Genomic DNA, 13,074 nt, shown 5'->3' on the forward strand with positions numbered 1-13,074 from the left:
CTGAGAGAGTTTCAGCTCTCTCAGAGAGAATGTGAATATGGAGAAATCAGACATGCTATCTAATAACAGTCATAATTATAATAACCTTTGATGGTTTTTTTATTGTTTTTTTATTTTTATTATTTTTTTTTTTTCCAGGCACGTACCAGCAAAAGTAACTCAGTATCTTATTTTTATTCCTACTCTTTCATCTGCTTCGACAGGTATGCACGAGATCCAGCTCTCAGAGAACTATAATTCTGACAAAGCATTTGCAGTGGTGTAAAGTCAGCACAGACATCTCACTTGGGAAAAATTCCTCTACAGAACCTGGATTTTTTTCTTTATGGAGGATTGAGTGAGAAGAATAACAGATGAAAGCAAAAAAAAAGAAAAAATCTGCCCCATATCAAGACAAATTGATCAGAATGTTTACACAAAGTCAATTTGTTTTCACTGAAAATAACACAGCTAATGCACAAGTCCTATCCTTCTCATGCTGTAACAATTGCCAGGTAGTTTGCAAGTCTCAAATCTTTTATGAACTTTATTTTCAATTTTATTTATCCTACAGAAAAAAATCGGATGTGATCATTCTGTAACTCAGTTTTGCAATGATGTATGGAAGGACAACAGTGCAGTAACATTTAGAGTCCTGTATCTTTTATATCAAATAGGCATCAGTCACCGCATAATGTATTTGACTCATTTTACAACTGAGGAAAGAAGCAGAGAACCTAACCGCTCCAGTGGTTCAGGGCAAGTTCTGGTAGAACTCACCAAATAGACTTCTTCTGTTTTTGCTCCAACTCAAAATCAGTGCTGACTCAGCCCTACAGTGCCATTATTTAGCTACAAAAACTAAATTCTTTATGTCTCACACAGATCACGGAGCTATGTATGACTTACAAGTTAAACTGATAAAAGACAGTAAATGATACTGGTCTCACTGCTCATACCAAATTGTTTTGTACTTATGTCTAGTGCGGTTAAAATTTACTACTTCACACCAGTTGTGAGGTTTTCTTTTTCCCTATTTCCCTTGGAAACAGTGCTGGACAATCTTCACTGCAAGCACAAAATTCTTTAGCTCTGCTGGAGAAAAGCAGCCAATGTTCATCAAAGTGTCTCATTTCATTGTCAGCCAACACAGCTGTCCTCAAACCACCATTAGTAAACTGTCCATCTCTAAGTGAACTGCAGGAGTTGTATTTGGAAAGGATTACATACAATATACAACTTATTAAAAAAATACCCTTAGCTTTTTCTAAAACAAACACATCTCAGTGTGCATCATCAAGAATTCAGGATGGATGCAATAAATGCCCACAGGGCAAGTGAGTCAATGATTTTCCAAGCTGGCTTGAGGCTATGCAAGCAGGAACTAAGGACAAGGCATAGGTTATGGACAGTGAGCACTAGGAGGACACAACCAGTGTAACAAAATCTTCCACAGCCCTTCAGCTTCAAGGAGAGCAGCTCAGTAAAATCAGTAGAACACCTTCTCTTCAACCCCCTTATGAATCTGTTGTCACAGCTATGGGGGAAGGAAAGAATAGGAGAGAAGCAGACAAGGGACAGAAGTAGACTGCTTCTGCTTCCTTGTCCCATTTCTCCTGCTTCAGGTTAAAATAGCTCCTTCCTATTGCTGTGCACCTGCATCAGACTGCTTCATTTTAATTTGGCACCCTGCTGTGAAAATGTAGCTTCTTCCAACACATACAAGCCATGCCATGCAGCTCACATGAAAATTATATTCAGGTAAGTGAGTTGTGACCTAAAAACGACAATTGGTCTTCTAAATATGTAATTTCTTTTAAATTTTGTAAATTTGCATTTTGCTTGTCTCTCCTTTTCATTGCTCCTCTTGTCTAGAAAAGAGGTAATAAAAGTAGCATGTTGACAACTCTGTCATATTGCCTTTCTAAATTGTGTTAACTGTGTACAAAATTACAAAAGGAAAACAAGTTCTCTGAAAGAGGAGACACATTCTGCAGCTGAAAAACAGTTTCTCTTGTTTAGAGCTTTATCATAAGCTTGAACTTAAGTGAAAGCCCATGATGAGGATGTAGAATTGGGATTTATTCTGGATCTGACACACCATTGCTAAGGGACTCTGGCTGTTACTCTGAAACTGTTCCACATGTGCAAAATGTAATTCTAATTGCACAACTTACAGAGCAGTGACCATAAAACTGAGGAAGTTGCTATAGCAATATAAAATACTATATGCAGAACTGGTATTTGGAACTGTCATGCTGGATGAGCACTCAGGCAACAGCTTCAACGTAATGTTGACAAAAGCCTCTCCCTGCTTTTCTCCAATGATCTAACAAGCTTCATAAAGCTGTATGAATTACCTATAGAAAAAGTCTAAATGAAATGTTCAGATCAAAATAGGAACAAGAGTAGATTTGTGTAATGTTTGAGTTCTTTCATACCTACAGCAATTCACAAGTGAAACAAAAAACTAGACAGCAGACTGCTCTTAAGGAAGCTAGATGTTTGACACATAAGTTCAGGAAATTATTCTTGCTCATCTTCTACAACGGAGGATGGAGTTTCAAGGTATCTTTTAAAATGATCTGTAACTTTCAGCCAATTTGCCAATCCCATGCATTCCAATGGCATGACGTAAACAATTTCTTGAAAACTTTTTTCTAAATAAGCTCAGTCTGTGGCTAGACAAGGCTACCAAGCTTAAAAATACGGTAGTCTTTCTTGCAATGCAATGCTTTCAACTTCTGTGAAATCATTTAAAATTACTTAAGATTGGCTGCCATTGTTGGAAGCAGATCCTTGAAATATACTGTGAATTTCTAAGTGGTTAAAGCACAGTATGAAGAGGCAGTTGCTACGGCAACAACACATAACTCCTGTTCCACTGATCTCTTTTAACAGCTGCATGAACCCTGATGAGTATCAGTGATGTGAGATTTACAAACGATCTTGGTAAACACCCTATCAAATAGCTTCTCCAGAAATTATTTCAGGAACTTCCAATACAAATCTGTTTTCTCAAACTGAAGCCTCCGTAACAAAAATGCTCACCAATGGTCTCAGAATTGTGCTGACATAGCACAGGCCAATGTAATGCTGTTTGCAGTTCAGATTCAACATCACCAGCTGCTGGAAAGAACTGCCAACTCTAATAAAACCTCTTAAAATGGGCATAACTTCAGTAAGTCACAGGCATACCTGACTCATCGTTTACTAACATGGAGAATCACAGAAACTGATGAGGACAGGTTAATGATACTATTTTCTTTTATTTTGAAGGTAGTCAATAGATGAAAGAAAAGTTGCACACTTTAGGGCTTTTCTTCAGTCTAGGGTAAGGTAAGAGCTTAGATCTGGTGACTTTTCTAGATGTATAGTGCTGAATGTCAAATGAAATCAAGAGCTCACAGAGAGACCAAAGTGAATGATGCATAAAAGAGTGATGCATGTACTATAACTTCATGGTATTTATAATTTAAAACTGCTTCTGAAATACTTACGATGCATTTTAATGTTTAAATAGAATGCCAATTATTATCATACAGAATAGGTAATGAAGAGAAGCATCATGTCATTAGCATAGTAAAACAACAATTCTGACCAACTCTTCATTATCCATTAAAGGAAGTTAATTGATATAAGATCAAAAAACATCTATGATAGATCACTGCTGCTCTAGAAGAAAAAGAAAAAAATGTTATAAAGTAAGTTTTTCTAACATCTTTATTTAACTCCCAAGGATATAGATAAATTTATCACAAATCTCAGCTGCGTGCTTTTCCTCAGCACGCCACCCTTTGCAACTGTCTAAGAAAGAAAAATCAAGAATGTTCACAGAACTACAAACAACTCAAATTCAAGGCCTCAGTACTGCATTAGAAAATTCCCTTCAATAACTATTTGACTGCATGCAACCTTCTCATCTCGAATTATGAAGAATTCTTAACATGAACTTAAAAATTAGAAGATATCTTTCTAACTAAAGAAGCAATATTTTATGTTGTACTCTGAATTTCAACAAGACAAAAGGTAAAACAAGCTGTATAATTGTACAAACAAGTGCAATTCATTATTGAGATGGATCATCAACACACTGTAATCTCTAACAGCAGTATTAAGACTTCATTTTAACTCTATGCAAAAATAAAAAGATTTAGAGAAAAAAATCAGAGTGGATATCAATATTGTGATTGCAGTTCTTAGACTCACACTACTAATCTAACTGTTATGTACTCACTTCAATGGTTTCCACTTCCAAACCAGATATATCAGTCACACAAGCAATAAAACCAGTATAGTGGTTTGAATTTACACAATAAACAATAGAGTAGGCATATAGGCCTGCAACATCTTGTGGTACAAAGTCCTTACTAACAGGAAAAATAGCTGAAAAAAAAAAAAAAAGATTCTTCAGTAATTATGAGATGGAGGGGTCTGAGAGAGTACGGAAGAGGAACCATAAGATATTAGGTTAAAGTATATTCAGCATACATGAAAATGGAAAAGTTGGAGAGAGTTTCTCACATTGCTTTACAGTGTTGGATAGTCAAGAGTGAAGTGCCCTCAAGGTGATTGGAAGCTGTGATGGTTCTTTAGTAACAAAAGATTCTCCTATGCTCTTGTGACAAAAGCATACGTGTACAAACAATGTGTACATAAACACAATTTTTCAAAGAAAAAAAACTTCCAAATATTTCAAATTTCTACTTATGGTCACTTCCTTTTGTAAGCTATATCTGCAATTAATCATAGTTAAGCATAACATAAAATCAGAGGCACAGGGAAACAAATCACCAGTTATAAGAAATACATTTATAACTGGGGCATACAAGGCACGAATCACTTTTATTCCCCCATAACTGCTATAAATACTATATTCTGATATTCTCTAAACCAGAAGGAAATACGTTCCAAACTTATGCGATGGGCCACATACATTTGTTTCTGCTGTTGCATTTATTCACCCCCTGGATCATATTAGAAGGAAAGAAGAGCGCAGTATTTTATTTTGCTGCCCTTCCCTCTTCTTTCTCTTCTGTATTTCACAGTAATATATATATATTTTTTTTCTGTAGCTAACTGGAATAAAACATTGGAGTAATATAAAACAACACCTCCAGGCCCGCTTCTGAGAAAACACTTTTGCAAGTACAGACTAAAAATTCAACAGGTGAACTTTTCTCCTCCCATTTTTTCCTCCTGCTTTCATCTTAATTAATTGCTCAAATCTTAATCCTAGTTTTCTGCCAACATGGCTTGAGACGATTGTTCTCATTATTTTCCCTGAGAAGGGCTCTGCTCCTGGAGGGACTCTGAACATGCCTTATTTAAGCAAGAAGCAGCATGAACCACGGCTTTAATTTCATCCACACTGAGATAAGCAAGCATGGAAGAGAAACATTGAACTTCACAAGAAAAAATAAAGCTCACATTTTTCCACTTACACCTTCAGAACACATATGTCCCTTTCCCCTATGACACAGCATAAAGACTGTACATCAGCTAAGACAACAACATGAAAAGCAGCTCGTTTCCAAAAGCAAATGCTAGTAATTAACCCAAAACTTCATTATCACCAACAATGAATTCTCCAAAGAGTGTTCTGGATCAGATTCAGCCTCTCATCATTTGTTTTCTCTCTTCGTGTGAGAAGAAATGCATGAGCTAATTTCTGCAAGGTGATCACACAAACTAAGCATGTAAGACAGAGAAAAGACTGGTATTTCAATTTTCTGCATTTTCACACAATTATGAAGACAAAGCTGCTCGGCATAATAGCTGTAGCTGGTTTCATCAGCATTGCTAATAAACAGGTTAGCGTTGATGTATCACTTCACACTGTGCAATAAAAAAAAACCACTGATATCCAGCATGAGGTCTACAGTTCTATTAGAGGTCACTAAAGAAAAAAATGGGAGGCTTATATCTGAATATCCTGCCTAGATAATTTGAAGACTGTGCCTCTTAAAGTATTTGGTGGAAAAAACACTACAATTCACCACAGTAAAAATGCTACATCTTCATAAAAGCTACTCATTTGACCACTTTTAGCTCATTTAATTTTTTTCCATTTCATTCCCAATAAGCCAGATTGAGATCTAACAGCAAGAGGCTGTCATAGCTGGGAAGAAGATTTCTGAGGAAAGGTGGTGAAAAGAAACCAATCACACCAGGCTCTGAAGACATTATAGCAACTCCGTGAACTCGGCAGACAATGACTATCTTTCTCCCCATGTTTTCTGTTTGTTGCATTGCTATTTACACTACAAATACAAACACTACGCACAAATGTTTACAAATCATGTATTAGATCATCAATAAGAGTGTCTAAAGAAACAAGACCTACATGAAAATACTTAGGTGACTGCAAAAGTAATACTTCCTATTTATTTCCATGGACACACAACAGACACGAAGACCACAATAACTCTATCTGACAGAACAAATTCTCAGCTGTAAAGCACTATTTTTCAATACAGCTATGTGTTTTCACCAGTGATGAACAAGAGCCTGCATACCACACTTGTCAAAATCTGCATGGCCATCTGGTATCTGGCTTGCCTTTCATGTTTCTGTTGCCACTCCTGAATTGCACCACCCACTGTCTCACTGCTAACATGTTTGGTCTCCATAAATACTCAGCAAGCATCAGTGAATGTTGATGGGTGCTATTTTTTTCCACATTGGAGGATTCCAGCGGCACACCTCTGCTTCATCTGCACGTCTATGTCACATGCCGTTTCAACAGACTACCCCTCTGCTGCCATCTGTCACATGGCAACAAAATGTAATGGAGTATTGGTGGGAAGGTCCAACCTCTACTGCCATACCACCAACATCCGCTTCTGATATCATGGGTCAATATAACAAAATAGCAGGCATTACTTTTCCTGACGCTCTTAAAGACGATAGCTTGGAATGCCTACATTTCTAGCACAGGTCCAGAACATTATAACAGAGTATAAACAATACAACTGATACATCCCAATTCCTAATATTCTCGGCTGAAATCCTATTACTAAATTAAGTTTGTTCAAACTAACAGAAACTCCACCCAACCTTCAAACCAATACTTGAACCATGACTTAGTAGCCTCGTTATTAATTCAGCATGAAGTTTTCAAGGTCTGGGATTAAAACAGATTACATACAAGTTTGCCAAAAACAACTGCTAGCATTTCACTGGGTTTTGCTATATTCCAGTATGCTTAAATACGATTAGAGAAAGCACATTATCTGTTGTCGTAGCTTCTAAGGGATGTTGGTAACTTTATGACTGATGAATGCTTCCAATAAAACTACCTGGTCTTTCAGTTTTCATACGTAATCAAGAACAGATTTTTTTTTTTTTTTTTTTTTGGTCAGGTGTTATGAAATACCTAGTGCAAAAGACAAAAACAAAAACCCCAAAAACAGTTTTGCATTTGGAGCACTTCTAAAATACATTTTTTAATTTTTCTCATAACAAATCTGAAAATGTCACTAATTTGTCAAATATTTTTCAAAATTCTTTCGGCTAAAATGTAGTGAAATCAACAACGGGTGACATGAAGCTCCTTCTAAAGGCAGATAAAATGTTCTCAAAGAATGAACTCAATCTAGGTTTTTCTCATCACCATTTCCTTTTATCAAGCCCAGGCGGCAAAGGATTGTGACTGCTAGTACACAGCAATAGCTACACACACCAGCAGCCTGTCACTGATGGGCAAAGTCCAGTATTTACCAATAGTACTAACAAATGAGACTGTTGAACAGAAAGTCAGGTTTAGTACAGAGGCAAGGAAGGTGAGAGGCCCTGCTAAGTTGTGTACTGATTTCTCTATAGCAATTACTCACAAGCCACACGGTGCATTGCAAAGAAGGGGCCTCTAGGTCTCACAGGTTTGCCTTCTTGAATGGTTGGTAATGGTAACAATTGCTCACAGATGACATTCCTTCTGCCACAGGGCTGGAGAAGAGGTAAATGCTTCGCTTTCTAGGAAATTATTCATGACCCAGCTTCAGTGAAGAGAAGGTTAGCCTCTCAGACACTGAGTTGCATAATTCAAACTCGAGAGCGCATGAAATAAATGCATAACCTGGGTAAGAGGACATGCCGTTTTATTTACACCAAGAGAAAGGAGATTGAAAAAGGAAAGAAGGCAGTAACATAAAATCTGTTTATGAAATAAGTAAGTGGACTGAGTGGAACACAATATCTGAAATATACTTTCTTTTCTTTTCTTTTATTTCAAAATAAAATAAAATAGCTTTATCTGCTTGTACTTCAGGCTTCTCACATATCAACTATAAGTTACTGCATGGAAAAAAACATGTTTTTGGAATCTGTTTGTTGAAGAGACTCAGGCAAGCAGTGAGCTGCACAGCTCTGAGAGAGAATCTGCTCTAGGTCTTGTCACATCAATGATTTATACAATGGCACTAGGGAAATCAATTAAGTTCTCCATGTGCCCCAGTTTTCCCATCTGTAAAAAAAAGGGGCAATCTGTTATTCAAGCAGAGTGCTTTTCCATTTTACACCCTTTCTCGTGTTTGGATGTTCATTATTTTGCTAGAATGTAATTAATAAAATCATACTCTTACAGGGATATATATTATGTTTGAGCATTGGAATAAATTCTTTCTTGAGTCATTTCAACTCTTTATTTTTATATAGCTCCAGAAATTCTACTATATTTTTAGTGGGCAAAATTAAAAATATGGCACAGAACGTTAAGGGAACACCTTTATTTTTCCTAAAACACAGATCCTTGAAAAAGCTATTAAGGAAATCTCATGGTAGGTGTAGACAGAAAATCTAAAGACAATGAAGTTGAGATACAGAAAAACTGCTGTTTATTTTCACTTTAAATCTGTTTTAAGTTTTTCACAGTTTTTCTGTGTTCTAGCACTTCACATCTAATGACTCTGAAAAAGCTGAACAAAATAACAATAATAATAATAAAAAATTAAAATTGCCAGAATACAGTCTAATCCTCCAGGGCATCATAGAAGAAACACCTAGCTGTCCAGACTACTTGTTTCACAGATTTTCTTTGTTCTCTGGCATCCATAGAGCAAGAAATTTACATGACAGTGGGAATACTTAAATGAAAACCCTTGCTTAAGCTTTGGAACAGAAAAGGAGAATAATTTTGGGACACTCATACTCTTCCTCTTAATACAGACAGACTTAAAGCACACAGCCCATTTAGAAACATGCACTTCATAGCTGCTGTTGCCTTCCTCTTTATACTAAGATACACTTTAAAAATGGGGTAAAAGATGAAAAGTTAAAATAGTTATGAAGCACAAAGATTTAATTGTTTATGAGTGTCTGTCAGGAAGACTTCTGTATGGTAACTGTTGAGTTATGGCCTGAACCACTGATTGAGTGCCTGGGGGAAGGACCCAGTCAGCCCTGGGAGCACAAGTGAAGGCAATTCAGCTATGTGACCTAAAAGGGAAGGGGTAGAGCCTGGCTGCACTTCTAGGCCTCATTTAAGGGCTGACTGCTGCTGGGGAAGGATCTCTTTTTGGAGATTCCTCTTTGGTGAAGCTTTTCCCTGCAAAACTTCTGATACATCACATCTCTGTTGTAATGTTTCCCATTGTATTGATCTGTACAATTGCTATAGTTTATGTAAAACCTTTAAGTAGGAAATCTACAATTTTGCATATATAAGTAACTATAGACTTAGCATGGGGAGCAGGAAGAAGACAAATAAGGCAATGCTTTAAATGCAGTATCTGTTTCAATAGCGAGTGCCTGCTTAAGAATAGGTTAAGATTGGCAATAAGGACTTATTTTTGTCCCTGACACCTGAGTCCTCTATCTTGCTGTGATTTGTATGAAGGACAGTGATATAACTGCCAGCTATCCAGTCTGGCTCCCATCCTTCCATGGTTTTGAAATTTTCTAGCAGGCAGCAAAATTTCAGTAACCAGGTTCTTCAATCATGGAAGGACTGGCAGATTAATTTAATTTGTTTAGATACTTGTCTTGCTACTGAAATGTAATCTTCTTACTCGACACACCAGCTGCCTTAGGCATTAGAAAGAAAATGATTATTCTGCTATGCATGGTATGATGCAGAAGATATAGGCTGAAAATAAAGAGAAATGATGGTAAGGCAAACATCAGTTTCTGGTTGTGCTGACTCCTTAGCAAATGGCAGATGACTCAGAACTGGCAAATCCTTTTACTCCTGCAGTTTTTACAGTAATCTCCAGTCTCTCCTTTATCTGTTTGGTTTTGGCTTGTTTAACACAGAGGCTGATGACCAACAAAGCAAAAGATTTAGTTTTAGTGAAGGTGTCAGCTAATATCTACAACAGAGCTGCCACTGATCTTCAAACAGTCTTTACAGATAAGAGTTGGCTGCTCATTGGGTGGCCAAAACAATATTACTGGGAAAATCACCTTTAAGTGTTCGTACTGCTAAACTGGGCCATAGTATACAATACACATGTCCAAAAATATTATCTAGAGTCACTGAGAGGCTAACAGTAAATGCGCATGTTTTGTGTACAAGTTTTTACTGACAGGAGCACTTAAGTTGGGTGGTCTGATTTACAAAAACCAAATCCAATTTTTTTTTTTTTTTAAAATTTATTTATTTAATTTTTTTGGCCTGTGCACAAATTATTTTAACATACAGAGTACTTTCTGGTTTTAATCCCTCAGCACAATGTTTTAGAAGAGAAATAATACACTTCTGATTTATGTAGATTTCAATTTAGTTGATTCAGATCTCAGATCTCTGACCCTAGCCCTTCTCCCTCAGGTTGCTGCTCTTTTTGTGAATTGCTGTGTCTCCGCCTCAGGCAAAGTGCTCTGAAATGTTGAGTTGCCGCTCTATACATAAAAAGAGCAGTGTAGGCTATAGACAAAGCCGGTCGCAAGTGCAATCTGGAGGTTGCATGTACGTGGGTGATCAGGTGACGCTGAACAGAACTCAACAGTTCCTTAAAGTGCTGTACTGTTGTTCATGTATATGTTAGTGAAATAATAGAATATGCAGTAAAAGTGAGTTCAAATCTGCCATTTAAGTTTCACTAACATTTTTGGTTTTTTTTAGGATGAGAGGAGGCATCTCAAGTATCAATAGCCAATTATTTCACAAAACCAATCTGAATAAAGATCAAAGCAGCACCTACTTGTTTTCAGTCCACTCACTGAAATTGATTTCAGTTTCTTATGTATTTGCTTAAGGTAGTTTAAATATAAACAATCAGTTTAAATAAGAAGTTTGAAAAAAGAAGTAGAAAGATAGTCTTGATATTTAGTATTATATATTCCTATGAGAACTACAGCATACATATAGGTTAAAAAATAACTTTATGATAAAAATCACTAATCTTACTGAGAATTATTTTTCTTTGTTGTGAAAGGTACAGGATACACAAAGGAAAATTCTCAATATGAAATACTAATCTCTGAGGAGGAAGACTTATGTCTTTCAATATTTCACACTGCAACACCTGATATTCTGATTTTGACAAGTGCTCATGATCTGTCTTCTGCTCTTGTGGATTTACTCCAACAGAACCTATTTTAAAACAGAAAGACATTCCAGATGATTATTTTAAGAATGTAAGATTTCTCCATACAAGTGTCCCAAAGCTTCACATAAGCTGTGCATATGGATGCAGCGACAATAAATCAGACATAAAAATATGACATACAAGAGCAGACAGATTGCTTCTTTACAAAATGTAGTGCCACATATTTTCCTGCTTTCCTGCTTTCCTAGGATTTCACTGACAACTTAAAGCTTTTAAAATAATGGGTTTCACACCTTGAACACATGCCACAGAAGGCTGAGGAAGGCACTGTGTACAATTTATTATATAGACTGGGAACCTTAACATTTGGTTGCATCGTATGAAAGAAACACACGTTCAGCAGATCCATCTGACATTTTCACACACATTTCAAAAGAGCTCTTCAATGCACTCAGTCTATATCTAGTTCATTACCATGTCCTGCAATTGCAGAACTAAAATTAATCAGAAACCCATTTAATTTCTGAAAAGCACTCAAAAGTCTATGATTTTAAATTAATTTATGCAGAGAGAAAAGCTCTTGCCTTTGTAAGTAAGATTCCAAGCCATATAAATCGAAAGCAAAGCTTTAAACCCTCAATGACCCCTTTTCCATCCAGTCTTAAATGGAACAATTAAGCAATAACTTCCATTCCATCAAAGTATATGCAGCAGTGATGGGTGTCTGCTTGCTGACTAAACCTTGAAACATTTAATTGACCTGTGGGAGCTGAATACTGCAAGTACAATCATATGGCACAGAAGCTATCTATGTTTAACTAGAAGAAATCTTTCAAAGTAATTAATAATTCTGGTATGTTAGATTATGCATAACTGTTCAGTTAAGGCTTAAACTGTAGCTGGGAAACCTGTTGCACACTTTTACAGATTATAAAATCTGTAGGTATACTTTATTAGAAATAAATTTGTCTTTTCATAGTAATAGAACAAAAATAAGTCATTGACCAAGGGCTCACTGTAGAACTCCTAATTCTCTTAGAGAGAGCAGGCATCCCTGGAGGGTAAGGCATCTCTTACTGACTTAAATAGCAGATACGAGATTGCAGTAAAGTCCAATTAGCAGAGTAACAACTCTTACTGGGTAAATGAGGTATATAATGGAAAATGAATACAAATGCAAACAGAATACTTACTGTTTTGGATACCCTTCATAGTTGCATTAAATTAACTACTTAATGCATAAATGAGGATGCTAAAAATGCACCAAGTCTACGTGGAAAAGATGAGGGGGGAAAAAATGGATAAATCATCTTCTACTGAAATGCTATGACGTGACAAGAATGGACTTAGTTTGGAAATTATCCTTTGTTTAAAGGACAGCAAAGTAAATTTATTCTAAGTGTTGTATTCATCACTTCTCATGACTAGATGCAGCATCAGTACATGGATTAGAAGCAGCCGAAGACTTTGTTGTTCTCTCAATCACTCCTCAGTTACACATTAAGAATTAACTAACAATATTAAAAAAGACTGGATAACCAGAAATAATGAATAATGCTTATAGATCCTGCAAGAAGAGCTTCATACATTATAATATGTAGGGGGAAAA

General features: G+C 36.4%; 1 protein-coding gene across 10 annotated transcripts in view; it reads right to left on the bottom strand.

Moving 5' to 3' along the window:
• Positions 1 to 13,074, bottom strand: part of CDKAL1 (CDKAL1 threonylcarbamoyladenosine tRNA methylthiotransferase) — a 316,695-nt gene that overhangs the window by 26,104 nt on the left and 277,517 nt on the right. The window contains exon 14 of one of the 10 annotated variants that reach the window (XM_085540125.1): positions 11,223 to 11,509. The exons of the other annotated variants lie outside the window; for them this stretch is intronic. Coding sequence (XP_085396251.1) covers positions 11,495 to 11,509 — 15 coding nt within the window. The 3' untranslated portion in view covers positions 11,223 to 11,494. Of the gene's footprint in view, positions 1 to 11,222; positions 11,510 to 13,074 lie in introns of those variants that run through there. 10 annotated transcript variants of the gene reach the window in all.

Source organism: Coturnix japonica, chromosome 2 (genome assembly GCF_054131305.1).
Source record: "Coturnix japonica strain WE chromosome 2, WE-NBRP24, whole genome shotgun sequence".
Taxonomy (NCBI): domain Eukaryota; kingdom Metazoa; phylum Chordata; class Aves; order Galliformes; family Phasianidae; genus Coturnix; species Coturnix japonica.